Source organism: Trichomycterus rosablanca, chromosome 6, assembly GCF_030014385.1.
Source record: "Trichomycterus rosablanca isolate fTriRos1 chromosome 6, fTriRos1.hap1, whole genome shotgun sequence".
Classification (NCBI taxonomy): Eukaryota; Metazoa; Chordata; class Actinopteri; order Siluriformes; family Trichomycteridae; genus Trichomycterus; species Trichomycterus rosablanca.
The window spans coordinates 12,309,438-12,330,948 of NC_085993.1; the positions used below are offsets into that span (position 1 = coordinate 12,309,438).

Below are 21,511 nucleotides of genomic sequence, written 5' to 3' on the forward strand. Positions count from 1 at the left end.
TGTAGATGTAGACCTTCATCAGTGGTCACAGAACGCTGCCTACAGGGCGCTGTTGGCTGGATATTTTTGGTTGGTGGACTATTCTCAGTCCAGCAGTGACAGTGAGGTGTTTAAAAACTCCATCAGCATTGCTGTGTCTTATCCACTCATACCAGCACAACACACACTAACACACCACCACCATGTCAGTGTCACTGCAGTGCTGAGAATGACCCACCACCCAAATAATATCTACTCTCTGGGAGAGTCCTGACCTGATGAACTACAATCAGTAATTGTAGAATGACAAAGTGCTTTTATATACTAAGTTACAATAGAAAATGTGTGTAGAAACAGGTGGTTTTAATGTTATGGCTGATCAGTATATATATATATATATATATATATATATATATATATATATATATTCTACAATATATACAGTATATATATATAGTTTGTTGTGTGACGTCTGTATCTCATAAACCAGACTTCCAGACATCTGCGCAGGTGCAAGGTTTAACCATTACCCAAGGATTACAACCGGCAACCGACTTCCAAATCGCTCCGTGTTTCCTAACGCACTACAAACACTATATAGTACAGACTTTGGGCACTACGTAGTGCACTAAACATAAGGAAGGTGCCTATTTGAACTCAGCTTGTACCTTCTTGTCCAGGCTCCAAACCCTGCTGATGACTGATACGGAGTATGAGAAGGAGAATATGTGTGTGTGAGAGAGAGGGGTGTGTATGTGTATGTGTATATGTATGTGTATGTGTGTGTAAGCGGGTGGGGACGGAACGTGTGTGTGTGACAGAAACAGCTCAACAAACCGGCAAAATTTAATACAGTGCACTGGAGTTCCAACAAGAAGCTCAACGGGAATTAAAATATCGCGGAAAGTTCAGAGGCTCTGCGTCGAATGAACTGGAATATGATTTATTTTTGTAACCTGCTGCTTTATTAACGTTACCTGTGGAGAAACCCGTACCAAAGTCCAACCTAACATTTTAGACGTCGTGTGTCTGAGAGGGTTTTTGTTTTTTAATTCAAAATGAAGTGGCAGAAGATGATTTGGACGCTGCTGTTGCTGTTGACCTGTTTCTCCGGAGCAGAAGCAGGTATGATTGATTTAAACACATTTAGATTTAAATATGTTAGCTTTACCGTGAATTTTTATTTAGTTTTCTGTCTAATTCATATTAACTGAGAGGAAAAGCCAAAGAAATATAATGTGGATTTTGCGAAAGCACAAGTAATTAGTTAAAAATGAAACATAATTGACTTTTGTTATATACCAACACCTTTGCTGCAAATTACTGAAACATGGCAACCCTAAATGATACAAATTGTTACTAGTACACTGGGGCGGCACTGGGTAGCACTGTCGCCTCACAGCAAGAAGGTCCTGGGTTCGATCCCCAGGTGGGGCGGTCTGGGTCCTTTCTGTATGGAGTTTGCATGTTCTCAGGTGGGTTTCCTCTGGGTGCTCCGGTTTCCTCCCACAGTCTAAAGACATGCAAGTGAGGTGAATTGGAGATACAAAATTGTCCATGACAGTGTTTGATATAACCTTGTGAACTGATGAACCTTGTGTAATGTAACCAAAGTGTAAAACATGACGTTAAAATTCTAATAAACAAACAAACTAGTACACTGACTGGCCATAACACTTACCATCTACATTTTCAGCATTTAGCTGACACGACTTACAGTACTGTTACAGTATATTGTCTAAGCAATTGAGGTTTAAGGGCCTTGCTCAAGGACCCAACAGTGGCAACCTGGCAGTGGTGGGTCTTGAACCAGCAATCTTTGGATTACTAGTCCAGTACCTTAACCACTAGGCCAAAACTCTCTTTACCACATTGGTGGTCATTGTCATTATACAGTTAAACAGTCCATCTGTTGCTATACACAAACTGTCAGCACCATCTGCACTGTCCATTAATGAAGAAGGGCCAGAAAATATTTGGGTCATGAACCAATCTTAGCAATGCACTGGCTCTATCATGGCGTATCAATTGAGTAACTGAAAGTTAAACCAGTGCCCCTGCTAAATTTAAATAAACCTACCTATCAAGTCAACACCATGCAGTTGGTTAAACTGACCACTGATGAACGGCCAGTGGACAATTAATATACACCGATCAGCCATAACATTAAAATCACCTCCTTGTTTCTACACTCACTGTCCATTTTATCAGCTCCACTTAACATATAGAAGCACTTTGTAGTTCTACAATTACTGACGGAAGTCCATCTGTTTCATCCTGTTCTTCATTGGTCAGGGCCACCACAGAACAGGTATCATTTAGGTGATGGACCATTCTCAGCATTGAAGTGACACTGACATGGTGGTGGTGTGTTAGTGTGTGTTGTGCTGGTATGAGCGGATCAGACACAGCAGCGCTGCTGGAGTTTTTAAATACTGTGTCCACTCACTGTCCACTCTATTAGACACTCCTACCTAATTGGTTCACCTTGTAGATGTAAAGTCAGAGACGATCGCTCATCTATTGCTGCTGTTTGAGTTGGTCATCTTCTAGACCTTAATCAGTGGTCACAGGACGCTGCCCTGAGGGCGCTGTTGGCTGGATATTTTTGGTTGGTGGACTATTTTCAGTCCAGCAGTGACAGTGAGGTGTTTTATGACCCACCACCCAAATAATACTTGATGGATTACAGTCAGTAATTGTAAAACTACAAAGTGCTCCTATATGGTAAGTGGAGCTGATACAATGGACAATGTGTGTAGAAACAAGGAGGTGCTTTTAATGTTATGGCTGATCGGTGTATAATATTATAAAAGATTGATACCTCTCTCTGACTATACACCCACAATTGTGTGTAGTTACAAAAGAGCTATAGACAGTAATTGAATACTTACAACAATCATTTTCATGGTAAATGCTTTTAATATGAGTGGCACAGCAGGTAGCGTAGTTACTGTACAGCTCCAGGTTTTCATTTAGTCTCTGTAATAAGTCTGACATGTCATTCATGTCTTTGTATGGGGTTTCTCTGGGAACTCTAAATCCCTCTAACTTCTTAAAACATGAATGTAACTTGAATCGGATCATTTAAATTACCTTTAGTGTAAATAAGTGTGTGCATTGGTAAGTGTGTGATGCCCTGTAATGTGCTGGCATGATGTCCAGAGTCTGTTAGTAACCACAGTCAGGTTAGTAAACAATTGTATATTAAAAAACAAGAAGTGGTTATTGATTGTGGTTCAAAGACATGTGGGGTTACTCAGATATAATAAAGTTCCCTTAGATATGAGTGAATGTGTGTGTAACTGCGCGTGAGCTGGCGATCTGTCCAGGGTGTTTCCTGCCTTTCACTTAGTGAATCAGACCCACCGCGAACCTGAATAGGATAAAGCAATGGTAAAGCAGACAATGAATGAATGAATGAACGAATGAATGAACGAATTAATGTCCCTGACTTACTGATAGTGTGCTGGTCCTTTTAACGTATATTTTTTTTTTGCATAGGCGAATGTCAGAAACCAATCCTGGAAGACAACATGTTGTTAACTGATGAGGCTATTATGAAGAATGAATTTCCTGATGGATCTACTATTTCTTTGGAGTGTGCAAATGGCTTTGACCAAGTTCCCAGTTCTGAAATAATCACCTGTAAAGACGGCCAATGGAGCAAACCGGACCTGATCTGTAAAAGTAAATAATACTCTCTATTTTACTGTGTCTAACTGTTATAATGGCTACAGGTTCTTTGAAGTTCTACAATTACTCACTGTAGTCCATCTGTTTCTTTACATACCTTTTATAGCCTGCTTTCACTCTGTTCTTCAATGGTCAGGACCCCCACAAAGCATTTTTAATACTGCAGAGGTATTATTTGGGTGTTGAATCATTCTTAGCACTGCAGTGACACTGACATGGTGGTGGTGTGTTAGTGTGTGTTGTGCTGATATGAGTGGATTAGACACAGCAGCGCTGCTGGAGTTTTTAAATACAGTGTCCACTTACTGTCCACTCCTTAGAGACTCCTACCCAGTTGGTCCACTTTGGCTAGACCTTCATCAGTGGTCATAGGACGTGGCCCACAGGGTGCTGTTGGCTGGATGTTTTTAGTAGGTGGACTATTCTCAGTCCAGCAGTGACAGTGAGGTGTTTTAAAACTCCATCGGCATTGCTGTGTCTTGTCAACTCATACCAGCAGAACACACACTAACACACCACCACCATGTCATTGTCACTGCAGTGCTGAGACTTACCCACCACCCAAATTATACCTGCTCTGTGGTGGTCCTGACCATTAAAGAACAGCATAAAAGGGGGCTAACAAAGCATCGGGGGAACCGGGGATCTAGGGTTTGAATCTGAGTAGTGCTGTCAGTCGGTCAGACCATGTCCAGGGGGTGATGGCTGAAACAGCTTAGTTGTCTAGCTGCTGGGAGATGAACTTGTCAGTGCGTTCTCAGTACTAGTCACAATTCCGAAGAAAAAAAATAGGGCGGATGCGTCAGGAAGGGCATTCGGCAAAACTGTTCAAAGTCTGGAATGCAGACCAGATTTACCATTTAACTATTAGCAGGTGTCAAACACACCACTGTGTTCATGTCAATAAAGCGTAATGCTTTAAGTAAGAGAAAAAGCCTGAAGTTGCAGATGTGACAGTAATGTAGCCCAGGTACATATACCACTATTAGTGAAGGCTAAAATACATACATTTTTGTCATCCGTTGTTGGTGTCAGGCTGTCTATAGGCTGTCATAATACAGTACTATCAAAAGCAGATGAGATGGAGTCTATATCTTACACTGGCACAGACGCATTATATATCTAATATCCTAAATGATTGGCGGTGCCCTACATCTGCGTTGTGCCATTGGGCTTAGCATCCTATTAATTTCAGTAAGAAATACCAACAAATTCAAATGCAAAAGGTTTAATTTATTGCACAGTATGTTAAAATTTGAGTCTGTTCTTCTCAGAAGTTTAGAGAGAAGTTTAGGACTACATCAGCTTTTTTACTAGGTCTTACTGGGGCTGGAATTAGTGAAGCTACACTTACATTTTTTATTGAAATATGAATTGCTAGCTGTTGGACTTTAGAAACATATGTAGTCGGAGTACTAAAACTTATATGACATACTATTTACAGGGGATTCAGAAACTATCCAGACCCCTTGGCTTTTTCAACTCTTTAATGTGCTGTGGGTTTGATTTTTGTATCAATATAATTAACATTTTACACATCAGTCTATATTTAATCACTTATGTTAATGAAGTCTGTAACTCTTAAGGCTTGCTTTAATTTTTTTTTTTTTTTTTGCAAAATAGTAAAACTTGACCCATTCTGGTTTGATAATCGTTTTCTAATGCATTTTCTCCCCATTTTCCTCCTGATTTAGCGCACTCAATTTTGTCTTCCACTGCTGAGAGATACCAGATTGCGAGAAGAGCACGTCGCTGTACACGCCTCTTCCGACACGTGCACAGCCCTCCTCTTCTCAGCCGTCCCTTCCGCCAATCAGGGTCCTTACACAGCATATGAAGACCCACCCACCCACACATAGTCCGGCCCCCACCCTGCAGATACGGTGGCCAATTAGTATCTGCTGCAGACACTGCCAATTATGCCCGCTAGATGGTGCCCAGCCGACCGGTGGCAACACCGAGTTTCGAACCGAGGAGTTCAGAAATTTGGTGCTGGTGTGCAAGTGGAATATCCCACTGTGCCAGTTGTTTGCTATTCTGATTGTACTCTGTCCCAACCTTTTTGGATTCTATTTGCTGGATTCTATTTGCATCTATATAGCAATAAGCACCTGTTCACAAAAATGTACAAAATGTTTTTTTTACATTTACATTTTAATCACTTAGCAGATGCTTTTATTCAGTCACTTACAGTACTGTGACAGAATACTGTCTAAGCAACTAAGCTTAAGGGCCTTGCTCAAGGGCCCAACAGTGGCAACCTGGCAGTGGTTGGACTCAACCAGTGACCTCTTGATTACTAGTCCAGTACCTTAACCGCTAAGCTAAAACTGCCCCATCTCTTCTTTGTGCTGTTGTAATTTAAATTATAAATAAGTATTTAATTATAAGTATTTAACTTACTTTCCCAATGTTTTTGGTAGTAGGTTTAAGAATGGTGTGATTTTACTCTTATTTTATATCTTACACATTTCTTCTAGAAAAAGACTGTGGTTATCCTGAATCCTCACCTAATCTGGAATATCACATTCCTAATGGAACATTGTTTGGTTCATCAATCAAACCATTTTGTAAACCAGGGTGAGTGTTTTCTTATATTTATACATAATATTTTGGGTCACATGATTGTTAATGAAACATTGTCATTGCCTGGACCTTAGAGCTATGAATTTCCTATTTGTGCAGATATTTTCTTCAGGGCTCTAGCTATAGACAATGCCTGGTGCATGGCTGGAGTGGAAGGTCTTTTTGTGTAGGTAAGTTACCTAAACTCTGTCAAAAGGATTGTCTTGTGCTAAAGTTTGGACACCCCTGGTCAATTTTAATGTTTTGCTGTTTTTAATAACACATCCTATATGGAGAAGAAACACCACTTACACCACACTAAATTTAAGTACACAGTCTGTGTTTAACATATAAGGAAAAATAAAACGTGGCATGATCAGATAGTATTTTATGTTTATTATAGTTTAATCAGCAAATATATAGTTGGCAATTTAAAGGAGCAAAAACGTTCTATTTAGGTTTGTACTCAGTGAAGGATGATGTGTTTTACATTACGAATTAATAAACTATTGGATTTAATTAGGGGTGTGTACCTGATGACATTAGTTGGAGTATCCTTTGCTGATCTTTTTTTTTTCTTTTTCTAATGCATTTTCTCCCCATTTTCCTCCTGATTTAGCGCACTTAATTTTGTTTTCCACTGCTGAGAGATACCAGATTGCGAGAAGAGCACGTCGCTGTACACGCCTCTTCCGACACGTGCACAGCCCTCCTCTTCTCAGCCGTCCCTTTTGCCAATCAGGGTCCTTACACAGCATATGAAGACCCACCCACCCACACATAGTCCGGCCCCCACCCTGCAGATACGGTGGCCAATTAGTATCTGCTGCAGACACTGCCAATTATGCCCGCTAGATGGTGCCCAGCCGACCGGTGGCAACACCGAGTTTTGAACCGAGGAGTTCAGAAATTTGGTGCTGGTGTGCAAGTGGAATATCCCACTGTGCCAGTTGTTTGCTATTCTGATTGTACTCTGTCCCAACCTTTTTGGATTCTATTTGCTGGCATCTATATAGCAATAAGCACCTGTTCACAAAAATGTACAAAATGTTTTTTTTTACATTTACATTTTAATCACTTAGCAGATGCTTTTATTCAAAGTCACTTACAGTACTGTGACAGAATACTGTCTAAGCAACTAAGCTTAAGGGCCTTGCTCAAGGGCCCAACAGTGGCAACCTGGCAGTGGTTGGACTCAACCAGTGACCTCTTGATTACTAGTCCAGTACCTTAACCGCTAAGCTAAAACTGCCCCATCTCTTCTTTGTGCTGTTGTAATTTAAATTATAAATAAGTATTTAATTATAAGTATTTAACTTACTTTCCCAATGTTTTTGGTAGTAGGTTTAAGAATGGTGTGATTTTACTCTTATTTTATATCTTACACATTTCTTCTAGAAAAAGACTGTGGTTATCCTGAATCCTCACCTAATCTGGAATATCACATTCCTAATGGAACATTGTTTGGTTCATCAATCAAACCATTTTGTAAACCAGGGTGAGTGTTTTCTTATATTTATACATAATATTTTGGGTCACATGATTGTTAATGAAACATTGTAATTGCCTGGATCTTAGAGCTATGAATGTCCTATTTGTGCAGATATTTTCTTCACGGCTCTAGCTATAGACAATGCCTGGTGCATGGCTGGAGTGGAAGGTCTTTTTGTGTAGGTAAGTTACCTAAACTCTGTCAAAATGATTGTCTTGTGCTAAAGTTTGGACACCCCTGGTCAATTTTAATGTTTTGCTGTTTTTAATAACACATCCTATATGGAGAAGAAACACCACTTACACCACACTAAATTTAAGTACACAGTCTGTGTTTAACATATAAGGAAAAATTAAATGTGGCATGATCAGATAGTATTTTATGTTTATTATAGTTTAATCAGCAAATATATAGTTTGCAATTTAAAGGAGCAAAAACGTTCTATTTAGGTTTGTACTCAGTGAAGGACGATGTGTTTTACATAAAGAATGAATAAACTATTGGATTTAATTAGGGGTGTGTACCTGATGACATTAGTTGGAGTATCCTTTAAATGTGGTACTGATTTTATTGTTTTTTATTTTTCTTCGTAGCGATCACATGTGGACATCCTCCTGAGATTCCTCACGCTAAGACAGATAAGCCTCATAATATGATTCATACTTTTGGAGCTATCATTAACTACATCTGTGATCCCAGTTACACTCTTGTTGGCAATGACACCATTATTTGTCAGGAAACTGGCAACTTTAGTTCACCACTCCCACAGTGCATAGGTAAGAATTCATTTCCTGTTCTTATCCAGAAAGAAATGCATTTTATTTAGGATTAAACTTTTTTTGAAAAATAATATATTTGTAGCAGATATTATTGGCTTCTGTTTTTAGCTTATGTGCAGTAAGGTTGTTTATTGTCCTGCTATAGAAATTCATAGTGCTGTTAGGAATAAGGTCGTTTCTTTATCACTATTTAAATAAATAGGCCAAGGCCGCTCAGGTGGCATGGCGGTAAAAACACACGAGTCTCAGCTCTGCCTGCCGACTGGGCTGAGCAACCACATGAACAACGATTGGCCTGTTGCTCAGATAGGGGTGGGATATTAAAAAGCCAGATAGGGACTCTCTCATAACTAATGCAATTATGACCTCTGCTGGCTGATTGATGGTGCCTGCACTGAGATGGGAAAAGAGTGCTGTCAGGGTGTGTCTCTCCATACACAGAGCTGATCCGCATTGCACTCGTCAAAGTGTAGGTGACAAGATGCATACGGCTGCTGCCCACGTGTCGGAGGGGACATTCTCCTCAATCAGAGTGGGATCAGCACTGGTGGAGAGGAAGCATGACGCAATCGAGCAATTGGATGTTCTAAAAGGGGAGAAAATGCATAAACAAAATAAAATAAAATAAAAATAAGCAGGCCAGCTAGCTAACTGACTGGCAGCTAGTAAACACTAATGAATAATAAATAATAAAGTGTTCAGGCATGAAGCTTTGAAGTCTCATGTCAAATCTTAAGATCAAATATCACGAAACACCCACCCCTTCCACGTCCAACCCAAGGAGCAGCTTCATTTTAAATATAAAATCCTAAATCTAATGGCCAATTTGATCCATAAAGAGATTACCATCAGCCATTCAGTTCAGGGCTACTCCAAGGGAATTCTAATGCATTTCCATAATGGATAATGTATTGCTTTCAGATACCAGTGCAACAACCATTGGGCCAGAGAATACAGTAACCAGTAGCACCAACTTTACTACACAATACTTTCAAGGTAAATAATGCAGTTGTTTTCACTCTGTCCTGCATTGTACAGACTCAGTGGACCCCCACTTTCATATGATATACAGGAAAATGCCACATCCTTTTTTTTTTTTTTTTTTTTTTTTAGGTATTATGCAGTAATGTAGTTCAGTTGCCATGGCAACAGCATGCAGCAATCTGATATTTTATATTATATTTTCTGATGTCATTTTCTTTCTTCAGTAATAATGTGCAGTTCTTCTTATAGTAAGTCACTGTTTCTCTAAAGTTACAGCCGACCATTATTAGACTTATTAGATTCCATTTGGTGGGTATGCAGGCAGATGTAGTATTAATCCTATAATTAACATATTTGATTAAATGATATTGCTGCTTAGTTTAGTGTTTCTAAGAATTGTTTATAATAACCTAAAATGCTATTTAGTCTGCTTAGTGACTACTGTAATCATTACTTTAATCCTACCATAATCATTACTTTTTTTCAGACTCTACAGATAATATTGGGTTTGGGATTGTGATTGGGATTGTGATTCTAATCATAGGTGAGTTTCACTTTATTCTTTTAATAATGTCCAAGTGTGTCCCATACATATCATAAGTGTCTTCAAGTATCAAAGATTTACCCACTAAATATGTTGTAAATGTTTCAGACTAGTAAAAAAAATATGCGCTGTTCCTGTATAAACTTTCCTATTTAGGAATTGATTAGCACATTACACAAGGAGTTTCATAATCTCAATAAATACTTGATGTGTTCTAACTGATCCATGTTTAATTCATGTTTCAGTCATTTACCATCCGGAAAATGTACCCTATTAGATTTTGTCTGATAAACTGTGAAAGTGTTTTACCAATATCTGTTGTTTTATACACTGCCTGGCCAAAAAGAAGGTCACACACTCTAATATTTGGTTGGACCGCCTTTAGCTTTGATTACGGCACGCATTCGCTGTGGCATCGTTTCCACAAGCTTCTGCAATGTCACAACATTTATTTCTGTCCAGAGTTGCATTAATTTTTCCCCAACATCTTGTATTGATGATGGGAGATTTGGACCACTGTGCAAAGTCTTCTCCAGCACATCCCAAAGATTCTCAATGGGATTCAGGTCTGGACTCTGTGGTGGCCAATCCATGTGTGAAAATGATGTCTCATGCTCCCTGAACCACTCTTTCACAATTTGAGCCCGATGAATCCTGGCATTGTCATCTTGGAATATGCCCGTGCCATCAGGGAAAAAAAAATCCATTGATGGAATAACCTGGTCGTTCAGTATTTTCAGGTAGTCAGCTGACCTCATTCTTTGTGCACATAACGTTGCTGAACCTAGACCTGACCAACTGCAGCAACCCCAGATCATAGCACTGCCCCCACAGGCTTGTACGGTAGGCATTAGGCATGATGGGTGCATCACTTCAGCCGCCTCTCTTCTTACCCTGATGCGCCCATCACTCTGGAACAGGGTAAATCTGGACTCATCAGACCACATGACCTTCTTCCATTGCTCCAGAGTCCAATCTTTATGCTCCCTAGCAAATTGAAGCAGTTTTTGCCGGTTAGCCTCACTGACAAGTGGTTTTCTTAAGGCTACACAGCTGTTTAGTCCCAATCCCTTGAGTTCCCTTCACATTGTGCGTGTGGAAATGCTCTTACTTTCACTATTAAACATCTCCCTGAGTTCTACTGTAGTAGAACAGTAGTGGCATGACCTGATTGTGTTCATATAAAAAAAACCAAAACATTACAGCCATTACAGTAAGCCACAAGCATTACAGTGCAAAAGTGTCAAAAGCGCTGTACAGATTTTCCACATGTACAAATTTAAAAATCCATTTTAATACAGTGATTTAAACTGTGATTTAAACTTTCAATACAAAGGAAAGTATATTTCATTACCTACAAGATATTTTAAAAGGGGCAGGGCAGTTTAAGACACGTTTTGGTCAAGCTAAGGTGTATTGTATTGCATTTATGTATCATAAAATGTTTTTTCAAATATTTGAAACAAAACATAAAGGCATCTTAAAGAAAAAAAAAAAACTAAGTATGAGCTCATTATAATGATGTGCTAATACATCTTGTTGTTGTTTGCAGTTTGTGTTTTTTTTGTCCCTGTTATCGTATTGCAGCACAATAAACGAAAAGGGTGAGCATGTCCATCTTGTTAAGTTCCCACTACACTACTGTAATGATTCAATAAACCTGCCAAAATTCTGCTTGCATGTTATATGGTTGGTTACTAACATTTAATCTTGCTACACAAAAGCTAAACTTGCTAAACTTCATTCTGCTTTCTTTCCTTTTAAATAATTACTCATTTCTTTCCTATGTCCTGTTATTTGGAATGTGGGTCCTGCTTGATAAGTGAGAGCTGGGCATGCAAAGCTTTAAGCATTACTGATCATGCGTCATTTACACAGACATGCATCAGACACAACATCATGTACTGTATGACTGGATTTTCAGGTGGTCTTTGGAAGATTAACCAGAACAAATGAAAGCAACTTTATAAAAACACTAATCCATTGTTTCCTAACATGAGTCATCTCACATTTTTCCTGTTTCCAAATTCCATGATTTAGCTCATAAGCTGATCATCAAGCATTTAGATTAAATCAGTTTGTTTAGAGCAGGAAATTTGCTGTCATCGCTGTTGACGTCATGCTGTTCTCAAGATAAGCTTGATTAACATAATGAAGCATTTTATACTCTAAAGAGACACATAAAGGCATTTATTATTCTGAAAATGTCTTTTTGTTTGCCTTTTAGAAGATATGCAAATAGCAGACATGACACAACTATTAAATTAAACATGGTAATTAAATAACAAAAGGGCGATCCCCCGGGAGCTCCTGTTTCCTCCCACAGTCCAAAAACTTGCAGTCAAGTTAATTGGAGACACTGAATTGCCCTGTAGGTGAATATGTGTCTGTGTCTGCCCTGCGATGGACTGGCGCCCCGTCCAGGGTGTTACTGTGTGCCTTGCGCCCATTGAACAGCTGAGATAGGCTCCAGACCCCCCCCCACGGTTAAGACAGTGAGTGAGTGAGAGGTTACTGAAAAATAAACTACTGTATGCTCTATGACTACAACTAATATATACTGTACTATGGCAAAAACAGGTTATACATCTTGGCATCTACACCTTCTAATGATAGTGGGTAAGTTACAGCTCCAGTAAATATTACAGTATTACACAACAAAATTCAGGGTTCAATGACCTTGACTGAAAATAATGATTAAAATACCAAAGTAATTTGATTTGTTGCTATTGTGTCATACATATTGTGTCATACAATATTGATTTATATAGCATTAATATTTGAGAGCTGTGATTATATGAAATAGTTGCAATTATAACAAATAGTTGCACTTGAGTCGATACGTGGAACAGTCATTTCAAATAACAATTGCCACATACAGTATATTTGAGTAAGTGTGCCACACCTTCTCAGGGCATGTGGATTTCGGTGGGGTTGTTCTGTGCGCTGTGTTTATTGCATGGCAACTATGACTAACACTGGGAGGAAATGAGCAGGCCATTTATGAAGAAATAAAAGCAGCTAACGAATGTGGGCAGGTTAAATGATGCAAACATTATTAGGAAAGGAGCGCTGCTGTACGTCTGCTGCTTGAATTACATTACAGTCCCAGACTAACTGTAGATCTTGCAGTGGGGAAAAAGCAATAGTAAGTAAATACATTAAAATGACAGTTTGTGTAATGTTTACTGTGTCTCATCTGGTAATGCTGTGCAGATCTTATGAAACCGGGGAAGACCAAAGAAAAAAAGAAGAATTAATACAAAAAAGCATTGTCTAAATCCAGTGCCCATCCAAGGTAACCTAACTGTCAATTCCAACTACTTTTTAAAAATGACTGGAGTAAAGAAAAGCCCATTTTAGTTTATTTAAAAAACCTTCTAATATGAAGTACAAGTACTATCCAAATCGACAATTTAATACCTCTCACAAATCAATATTACCAGCTATAAATTGGTGGCTTTATGCCTATTATAATTTCATATTAATACTAGTTATTTTAATTCACAACATTATTTACTTTAAAGTGATTGTACAAAACCCATTTTCAGAGATTTTGGACCTTTTGTAAAATGCAGTAAAAACAAGAATGTGATTTGTTATTTCTCATGAGACTATTTTACTGGCAAAAGTACATAGAAAGGATTTTCAGTGTTTTTACTGATCAACATTGTATTTTTCGTAAATATACACTACTGCCAAAAGTATTTTCACCCATCCAAATCATTGAATTCAGGTGTTCCAATCACTTCCTCCAAAACTTCATGTGGCCTTCAGATTAGCTCAGGAACAGTGCGTAGAGAGCTTCGTGGAATGGATTTCCATGGCGGAGCAGCTGCATCCAAGCCTTACATCACCAAGCGCAATGCAAAGCGTCGGTGATGCAGTGGTGTAAAGCTTCACCGTCTGGCAATCCGATGGACGAGTCTGGGTTTGGCGGTTGCCAGGAGAACAGTACTTGTCTGACTGCATTGTGCCAAGTGTAAAGTTTGGAGGAGGGGGGATTACGGTGTGGGGTTGTGCTTCAGCATACCAAGAGATTTTGGACAATTTCATGCACTCAACTTTGTCGGAACAGTTTGGGGATGGCCCCTTCCTGTTCCAACATGACTGCGCACCGGTGCACAAAGCAAGGTCCATAAAGACATGGATGAGCAAGTTTGGTGTGGAAGAACTTGACTGGCCTACAAAGAGTCCTGACCTCAACCCGATAGAACACCCTTGTGATGAATTAGAGCGGAGACTGCGAGCCAGGTCTTCTCATCCTACAGTGTCTGACCTCACAAATGTGCTTCGGGAAGAATGGTTCTTGTGGAAAGCCTTCCCAGAAAAGTTGAAGCTGTTATAGCTGCAAGGGGTGGGTCGACATCATATTAAACCCTATGGATTAAGAATGGAATGTCACTCAAGTTCATATGCGTGTGAAGGCAGACAAGTGAATACTTTTGGCAATATTGTGTATACTAATTTACAATTTAATGCCTGCAACACACTCAATTGAGTGGGGGACACACTCAGAGTTGGGACAGAGGCACGTTTACTACTGTTTTCCATCACATTTACACATGACACTTTTTAAAGGCTTAGAACTGATTATACTTATTGTTGCAGTTTTCAAATGGAATTTTTGCCCATTCTTGCTTGATACAGTTCTTTAGCTGCTCAAAGAATTGTGGCCAACCTTGTCTGATTATACTTTATGAATCACAATGCATTTTAATAGTAGACAGATCTGGACTACAGGCAGGCCAGTCAAGCACACACATTTTGTGTCAATGAAGGCACGCTGTTGTAGCGCAAATAGTATGAGGAGTTGTCTTGTTAAAATAAACATGAACCACCTGGGAAAATTACATTGTTGTTGTACCTGATAACAGTCCGGATGGTCACTCACTCCCTCCCTCACTCTCTTACTCACTCCCTCCCTCACTCTCTTACTCACTTACTCCCTCTCTCACTCCCTCGCTCACTCCCTTACTCATTCCCTCAATCCCTCACTCAACCACTCCCTCACTTCCTTACTCCCTCACTCACTCTCTCACTCTCTTACTCACTTACTCCCTCTCTCACTCCCTCGCTCACTCCCTTACTCATTCCCTCAATCCCTCACTCAACCACTCCCTCACTTCCTTACTCCCTCACTCACTCACTCACTCACTCACTCTCTTACTCACTCACTCTCTCACTCCCTCACTTCCTTCCTTACTCACTCACTCCCTCACTCACTCACTCTCTTACTCACTCTCTCACTCAATCCCTCACTCACTCTTTCTCACTCCCTCTCTCACTCCCTCACTTCCTTCCTTACTCACTCACTCACTCACTCTCTTACTCACTCTCTCACTCACTCAATCCCTCCCTCACTCACTCTCTTACTCACTCTCTCTCTCACTCAATCCCTCCCTCACTCACTCTCTTTCTCACTCCCTCTCTCACTCCCTCACTTCCTTCCTTACTCACTCTCTTCCTCACTCACTCTCTCTCTCTCTCTCACTCAATCCCTCACTCACTCTCTCACTCAATCCCTCCCTCACTCACTCCTTCACTCACTCTCTTACTCACTCCCTCTCTCACTCCCTTCCTTACTCACTCACTCTCTTCCTCACTCCCTCACTCTCTCACTCAATCCCTCACTCAACCACTCCCTCACTCTCTCACTCACTCTCTTACTCACCCTCACTCTCTCACTCACTCTCTTACTCACTCTCACTCACTCTCTTACTCACTCTCTCACTCACTCTCTTACTCACTCACTTACTCACTCTCTTACTCACTCACTCTCTCACTCAATCCCTCACTCACTCACTCTCTTACTCACTCCCTCACTCACTCCCTTCCTTACTCACTCACTCTCTTCCTCACTCACTCACTCTCTCACTCAATCCCTCACTCAACCACTCCCTCACTTCCTTATTCCCTTACTCACCCCCTCACTCACTCTCTCTCTCTCTCTCTCTCTCTCTCTCTCTCTCACTCACTCAATTCAATTTGCTTTATTGACATTACAAATTTACATATTTGTATTGTCAAAGCTTACATTAGTATATATAAATATTTGAAAAAAGAACAAGTATATACATAAAAAATGGTAAGAAAATATTCATTATGTAATAAAACAATTGTTCACACACTCTCACTCAATCCCTCACTCAACCACTCCCTCACTCTCTCCCTCTCTCACTCCCTCCCTCCCTCATTCCCTCACTCACTCCCGCACTCACTCTCTCACGCACTTTCGGCCAATTTGAGATGAGCTCAGACCCAAGAAACTCATGGCATTTCTCCATAGAATTGAAGTATTGCTTTCTCTTTGTAGAACAGAGTTTCAGGTTGCAGCGGCCAACTGTGTTAGGTCATGTGACTATTTTTATTACAGTAGCATGACTTTCTAATGCAGTGTTTTTGTTAGGGCTCAAAGGTCAAGCACATTCAGCAATGGTTTCCGTCCTTGTCCTACATGGCTAAATTATTTGCAATCTTGCGTTGAGAAATGCTCTTTTTTAACTATTTTGGCCTTTGGTGAATCCTCTTTTTATACCCAAACACGATACTGTTACCTGTTACCAATTCACCTGCTTATTGTGGAAAGATGGTATTTTTACTCTTATTTTGCCTAATCCCAACTTATTTTGAGTGTGTTGCAAATGTAAAATTAGTTCATAATTACAAATTACAATCACCAAAAACAGATGGTCAGTCAAAACATAAAACATGAAACGTCCTTTCTTTTTAGTATTGTCAGTTAAAATAAAGGTTAAAAAAATGAACAAATCACAGATTCTTGTTTTCATTTTATTTATTGATCTTTTCAGAAACAGAGTTTGTGTGTATGCACACACACAATTTACAGTATCAGTGGGCATGGAGGCACTTTTTTATTATTTATTATTTGGCTAATTATTATTTTAGTTATTTTGTGGCTCTGTAGCCATTATCATCGTTCTTCCTTGGTCAAGTAACATGCAACGGGTTCATTCTTATAATCTCAGGGCTTAGGTACAGGGCTTAAGTCTGGTGCCTCTGTGTAGTTCATTAATGCTTTTATACACTAATCAGCCATAACATTAAAACCACCTCCTTGTTTGTACACTCACTGTCCATTTTATCAGCTCCACTTACCATATAGAAGCACTTTGTAGCTCTACAGTTACTGACTGCATACTTTTTTAACCTGCTTTCACCCTGTTCTTCAATGGTAAGGACCACCACAGAGCAGGTATTATTTAGGTGATGGATGATTCTTAGCACTGCAGTGACACTGACATGGTGGTGGTGTGTTAGTGTGTGTTGTCCTGGTATGAGTGGATCAGACACAGCAGCGCTGCTGGAGTTTTTAAATACTGTGTCCACTCACTGTCCACTCTATTAGACACTCCTACCTAGTTTGTCCACCTTGTAGATGTAAAGTCAGAGACAATCGTTAATCTATTGCTGCTGTTTGAGTTGGTCATCTTCTAGACCTTCATCAGTGGTCACAGGACGCTACCTACAGGGCGCTGTTGGCTGGATATATTTTTGGTTGGTGGACTATTCTCAGTCCAGCAGTGACAGTGAGGTGTTTAAAAACTCCATCAGCATTTCTGTGTGTTCTCTACTCATACCAGCACAACACACACTAACACGCCACCACCATGTCAGTGTCACTGCAGTGCTGAGAATGATCCACCACCCAAATAATACCTACTCTGCAATGGTCCTGGGCGAGTCCTGACCATTGAACAACCAGCATGAAAGGAGGCTAACAAAGCATGCACAGAAACAGATGGACTACAGTCAGTAATTGTAGAACTGCAAAGGGCTTCTAAATGGTAATGGACAGTGAGTGTAGAAACAAGGAGGTGGTTTTAATGTTATGGCTGATCGGTGTATAAACTGCATGTAGGAAAATTATTGTATTTGTAATGTCTGGTTAATAAGAAAACTAGTCATTTTAAATGAATATTAGGTTAAGCTAGAGAATTATAATGTACAAAATGAACTTTCAGAAACTTTTTTGAAAAAAAAATCCAGGAAATCCTTTGCAACATATCTGATTCCCTTCAGGTCCACATACCAACCCAATGCACTAGATTACCGGTTATTAACTTCATTTGGCCCATATTAACCACAAGCTGTAAATATAAGCCAGCTGTTTTTAGAATGTACTAAAACTCTGTTCTTCATTTTATTTGATCATACTTGTTCATCATGTAGTGCAATAGACTGCTACACTTGTCTGCTACACACTTGAAATGTCTGTGCAATAGCTACGTGAATAATACATTTTCCTTTGCTTTCAACACAGGGCACATAATCGCACTGCTCCAGTCTACTCTGATCCTGAAGCAAGCATGTAGTGTTCAGGAGTGCTTTGGATAAGCACATTATTACCTCCATAAAGTTACAAGAGCTTTATATTTGCACATTATTTCTGATCCTCATATATAACATTTTAAATAGAGTTTTCCACTGTTTGTACATATTTGTAATTATTGTAATATATAAATACATGTGAAGGTTTTTTTTTTTAATACTAGGATTCTAAATCTGTCTCTTGGAAATTTCCATACCGGCTATTTCCCTAAGTGGAAATTTGGCGCTTGGTTCGGTAACACAGTTCCTCTCTGCAGTAATATGTTAGGCGTGTTGGCTCTTTGAGTGGTGTCTCGAAGAAATAATAATCAGATGGATCTACTTTGTGTTCCATTATCAGGTCTGCAGACATTCTTTCAGCCCAGATATTTAAATACAAACCAAAATGCTCTCTCATTGTGCTCCGGAAAATAAATGAGTAAAATATGGACACAAAACATCGTTTTAACTGAACTGAAGTGAAAGGTCTACTGTGTGAGACAGACACTGATCTTGATCCAGCAAACAAACCTGCATTGTGTTTTACAGCAAGTTAACAAAAAAGCTCATTCAGACAGTGTTCCTACTCAACAGAATTGGGGCCTTAGATGCAAAGATATTTTGATGTAATGCTTTATAAGCATCTTTAACACATTGTGTAGGCTGTAAGGTATTTAATGATGTGATTATTTTTTAAATAATGTATTTTTAATAAAACTATTAACAAACATGTGACTCATGGGAATTTTTGGGATTTTAAGCCAATAACTTGTTGCTACTTTAAAAACTGAATTGAGTAGTAAAAAAACACAAGTATTCCCAGGATGCATTAAAAATACAACAATAAAATATTTGCATTGAGTCCAAAATGAGTTTTCAAAAAGCCAGTAAATTGTAAATTTATTAAATACAGTCGACCTTTGACTTACAAACTTAATTGGTTCCAAAGGGCTGTTCTTAAGTCAAAATGTTTAAGTTAAACCTATTTTTCCCATAAGAAATAATGTAAATAGAATTAATCTGTGCCAGACCTCCCAAACCCCCCCTTACCTAACCTCTCTAATATCTTAAATTGTCTTTTTTGTTATAAATACAAGTATATTTTCTTTTAAATCTTAAATGATAGCAGACATTCCTGTAATAAACAATACACAGTAGTACTGTAAATAAAAAACACATCACATTTCAGTGCAGTATGTGTGCTGTACCATAAACCATAATACAGTTCCTCCTTTTTTTTTTTTTTAAATGTATCTACCAGAAACAACAATAACTTTTATACTGTACTCACCATTTAAGTTGACATCTTTGGCTTGCAGGGAGGGAAGAGGGGGAGAAAGAATTAAAGGGGATTATTGTTTGGAAGGGAAGCCCCCTTCCAAAACAACATCAGGAATCGTGTCTGGAGTTGTTTCTCTCCGTGGTTGAGTGTGCAAACCACTGGGACCTGCTTCAGGCTCACTAGGTTTCTTTTTTTTTGTTACGACAAACTTATCCAATGTTGACTGTATTTTCCTTTTTTTTTTTCTTTTTTCAATAGTAATAGATTTTTTCATTTTCCTCACCACTACTCTGCAACTTCTTTGGGGCCATTTTGATAGTGAATTTGACCAAATACTGTATAAAGAAAACACCGAAAAAAACAATGTCTGCTATCCGAGTGTTCGCTCACTGTTTATATATATACTGTATATATATATATATATATATATATATATATATATATATATATATATTGAGAGAGAGAGAGAGAGAGAATATTTTTGTTCTTTCTTATTTTTATTGTTAATATTTCTCTGTAACTTGCTTTGGCAATACGAATGTCCTTATTTGTCATGCCAATAAAGCTTCTTTTGAGTTTGAGAGAGAGAGTCCACAGTAAGTTGAAACAGATCGTTTGTAACCCGAAATGTTTGTATGGTAAACCGTTCGTAACTCAAGGGTCGACTGTACCTGTAATTTATGTTTGAAGTTTTAAAACGAACAAATGTAAGTTCATATGTAATGAAATAGACTAGTATAATGACTATTTCATTCATTAGGGAATCTTGTACTGGGCTTTAATGAAATTGGGAATGCTCTATTTGATAATTTGTCATCAGTAATACATGTGATTAATATAAGGTAAGGAGATGCTATAGTTAGACGTTTACTTGGGGGTTCATGTCATTTGAAGACACATAGATGCGGTCCCTAGCCTTTAACTCTGACAACAGTTGTACATATGCCTCTTATTCATTTCTTGAAAAAAAAAAAAATAAAATCTTGGTTCTAACAGGTTTTAGGAGATTTGTGTTCTTGAACTGTTGTCTACTTAAACTAGAGTAAGGAGTAAGTAAATAAGCATCAGGAGTTTTACTGGAACCAGGTCCTACAGCCAGATGATTCAAAATACAGCTTTTGGCAGCAAAAATAACAAGTCAGTTTTGTCTAAAAATAATTGCTGTACAAAAAAGAATACTTGGCATCATTGGCTTTTTATTAGCAGAAGAATATAAATGAATATATATATACTGAATGAATAGTAAAAATTTATGAATGTAAATGAAAATCTGTCGCTTCTATGAAGGGTCATGGTTAAATTTCCTAGTAGGACAGTAATCCTGAACATGCATCAAACTTTTGTCATGGCTGTTCAAATCGTTTGACCTAGATATGGGGTCAGCTTAAGAGCTTTCTGGCTCTTAATTGTCCAAAGCAATTGTAAGTACTTGTGATGTGGGGGGTTTTAAATCTGTATTTATGTATTTATTAAACATTAAATTTCCTTTTTTTATTTTTTTAATTGCTTCTATATATTTATAACATTTTTATTCAAATTTATATTAGAATTTTTCTGTATGAACAGATTTGTCCCTTTACATTTGGAACTATGTATGTAGGTGCTGGTATCAAATGTAAGTACATACTGTAAATAAATGATTGAGCCCATTAAAGAGGCACATTTTAAAACCAGATCGCTACACAAGTGGCTTTCAGGCTTCAGTGTCCATTAGTGTCTTTAGTATTCAGTAGTCTTTACAAGGTAGGGCAGAATAATTTGAAAATAATTTAAGAACCATTAATGTTAAACTAGATGTTTAGATTTTTATGGTTCCTCATTTATTAATAAGTGAGAATGAAACATGATTTCACGTTAAT

General features: G+C 38.6%; 1 protein-coding gene across 2 annotated transcripts; it reads left to right on the forward strand.

Moving 5' to 3' along the window:
• The first annotated feature begins 729 nt into the window (after positions 1–729).
• Positions 730–19,075, forward strand: im:7151449 (complement decay-accelerating factor, GPI-anchored). Of its 2 annotated transcripts, XM_062996615.1 has the most exons (13): positions 730–1,104; positions 3,484–3,669; positions 6,156–6,255; positions 6,361–6,431; positions 7,639–7,738; positions 7,844–7,914; positions 8,326–8,508; positions 9,433–9,507; positions 9,983–10,039; positions 11,592–11,643; positions 12,620–12,658; positions 13,256–13,337; positions 18,324–19,075. In XM_062996615.1, exons 1-12 carry the CDS (start codon positions 1,038–1,040, stop codon positions 13,317–13,319), a joined length of 1,065 nt encoding a protein of 354 aa, XP_062852685.1. In that variant the 5' UTR covers positions 730–1,037; the 3' UTR covers positions 13,320–13,337; positions 18,324–19,075. The 2 variants fall into 2 exon arrangements, with proteins under 2 accessions (XP_062852685.1, XP_062852686.1); XM_062996616.1 differs by lacking the exon at positions 12,620–12,658.
• The last annotated feature ends 2,436 nt before the right edge of the window (positions 19,076–21,511 follow it).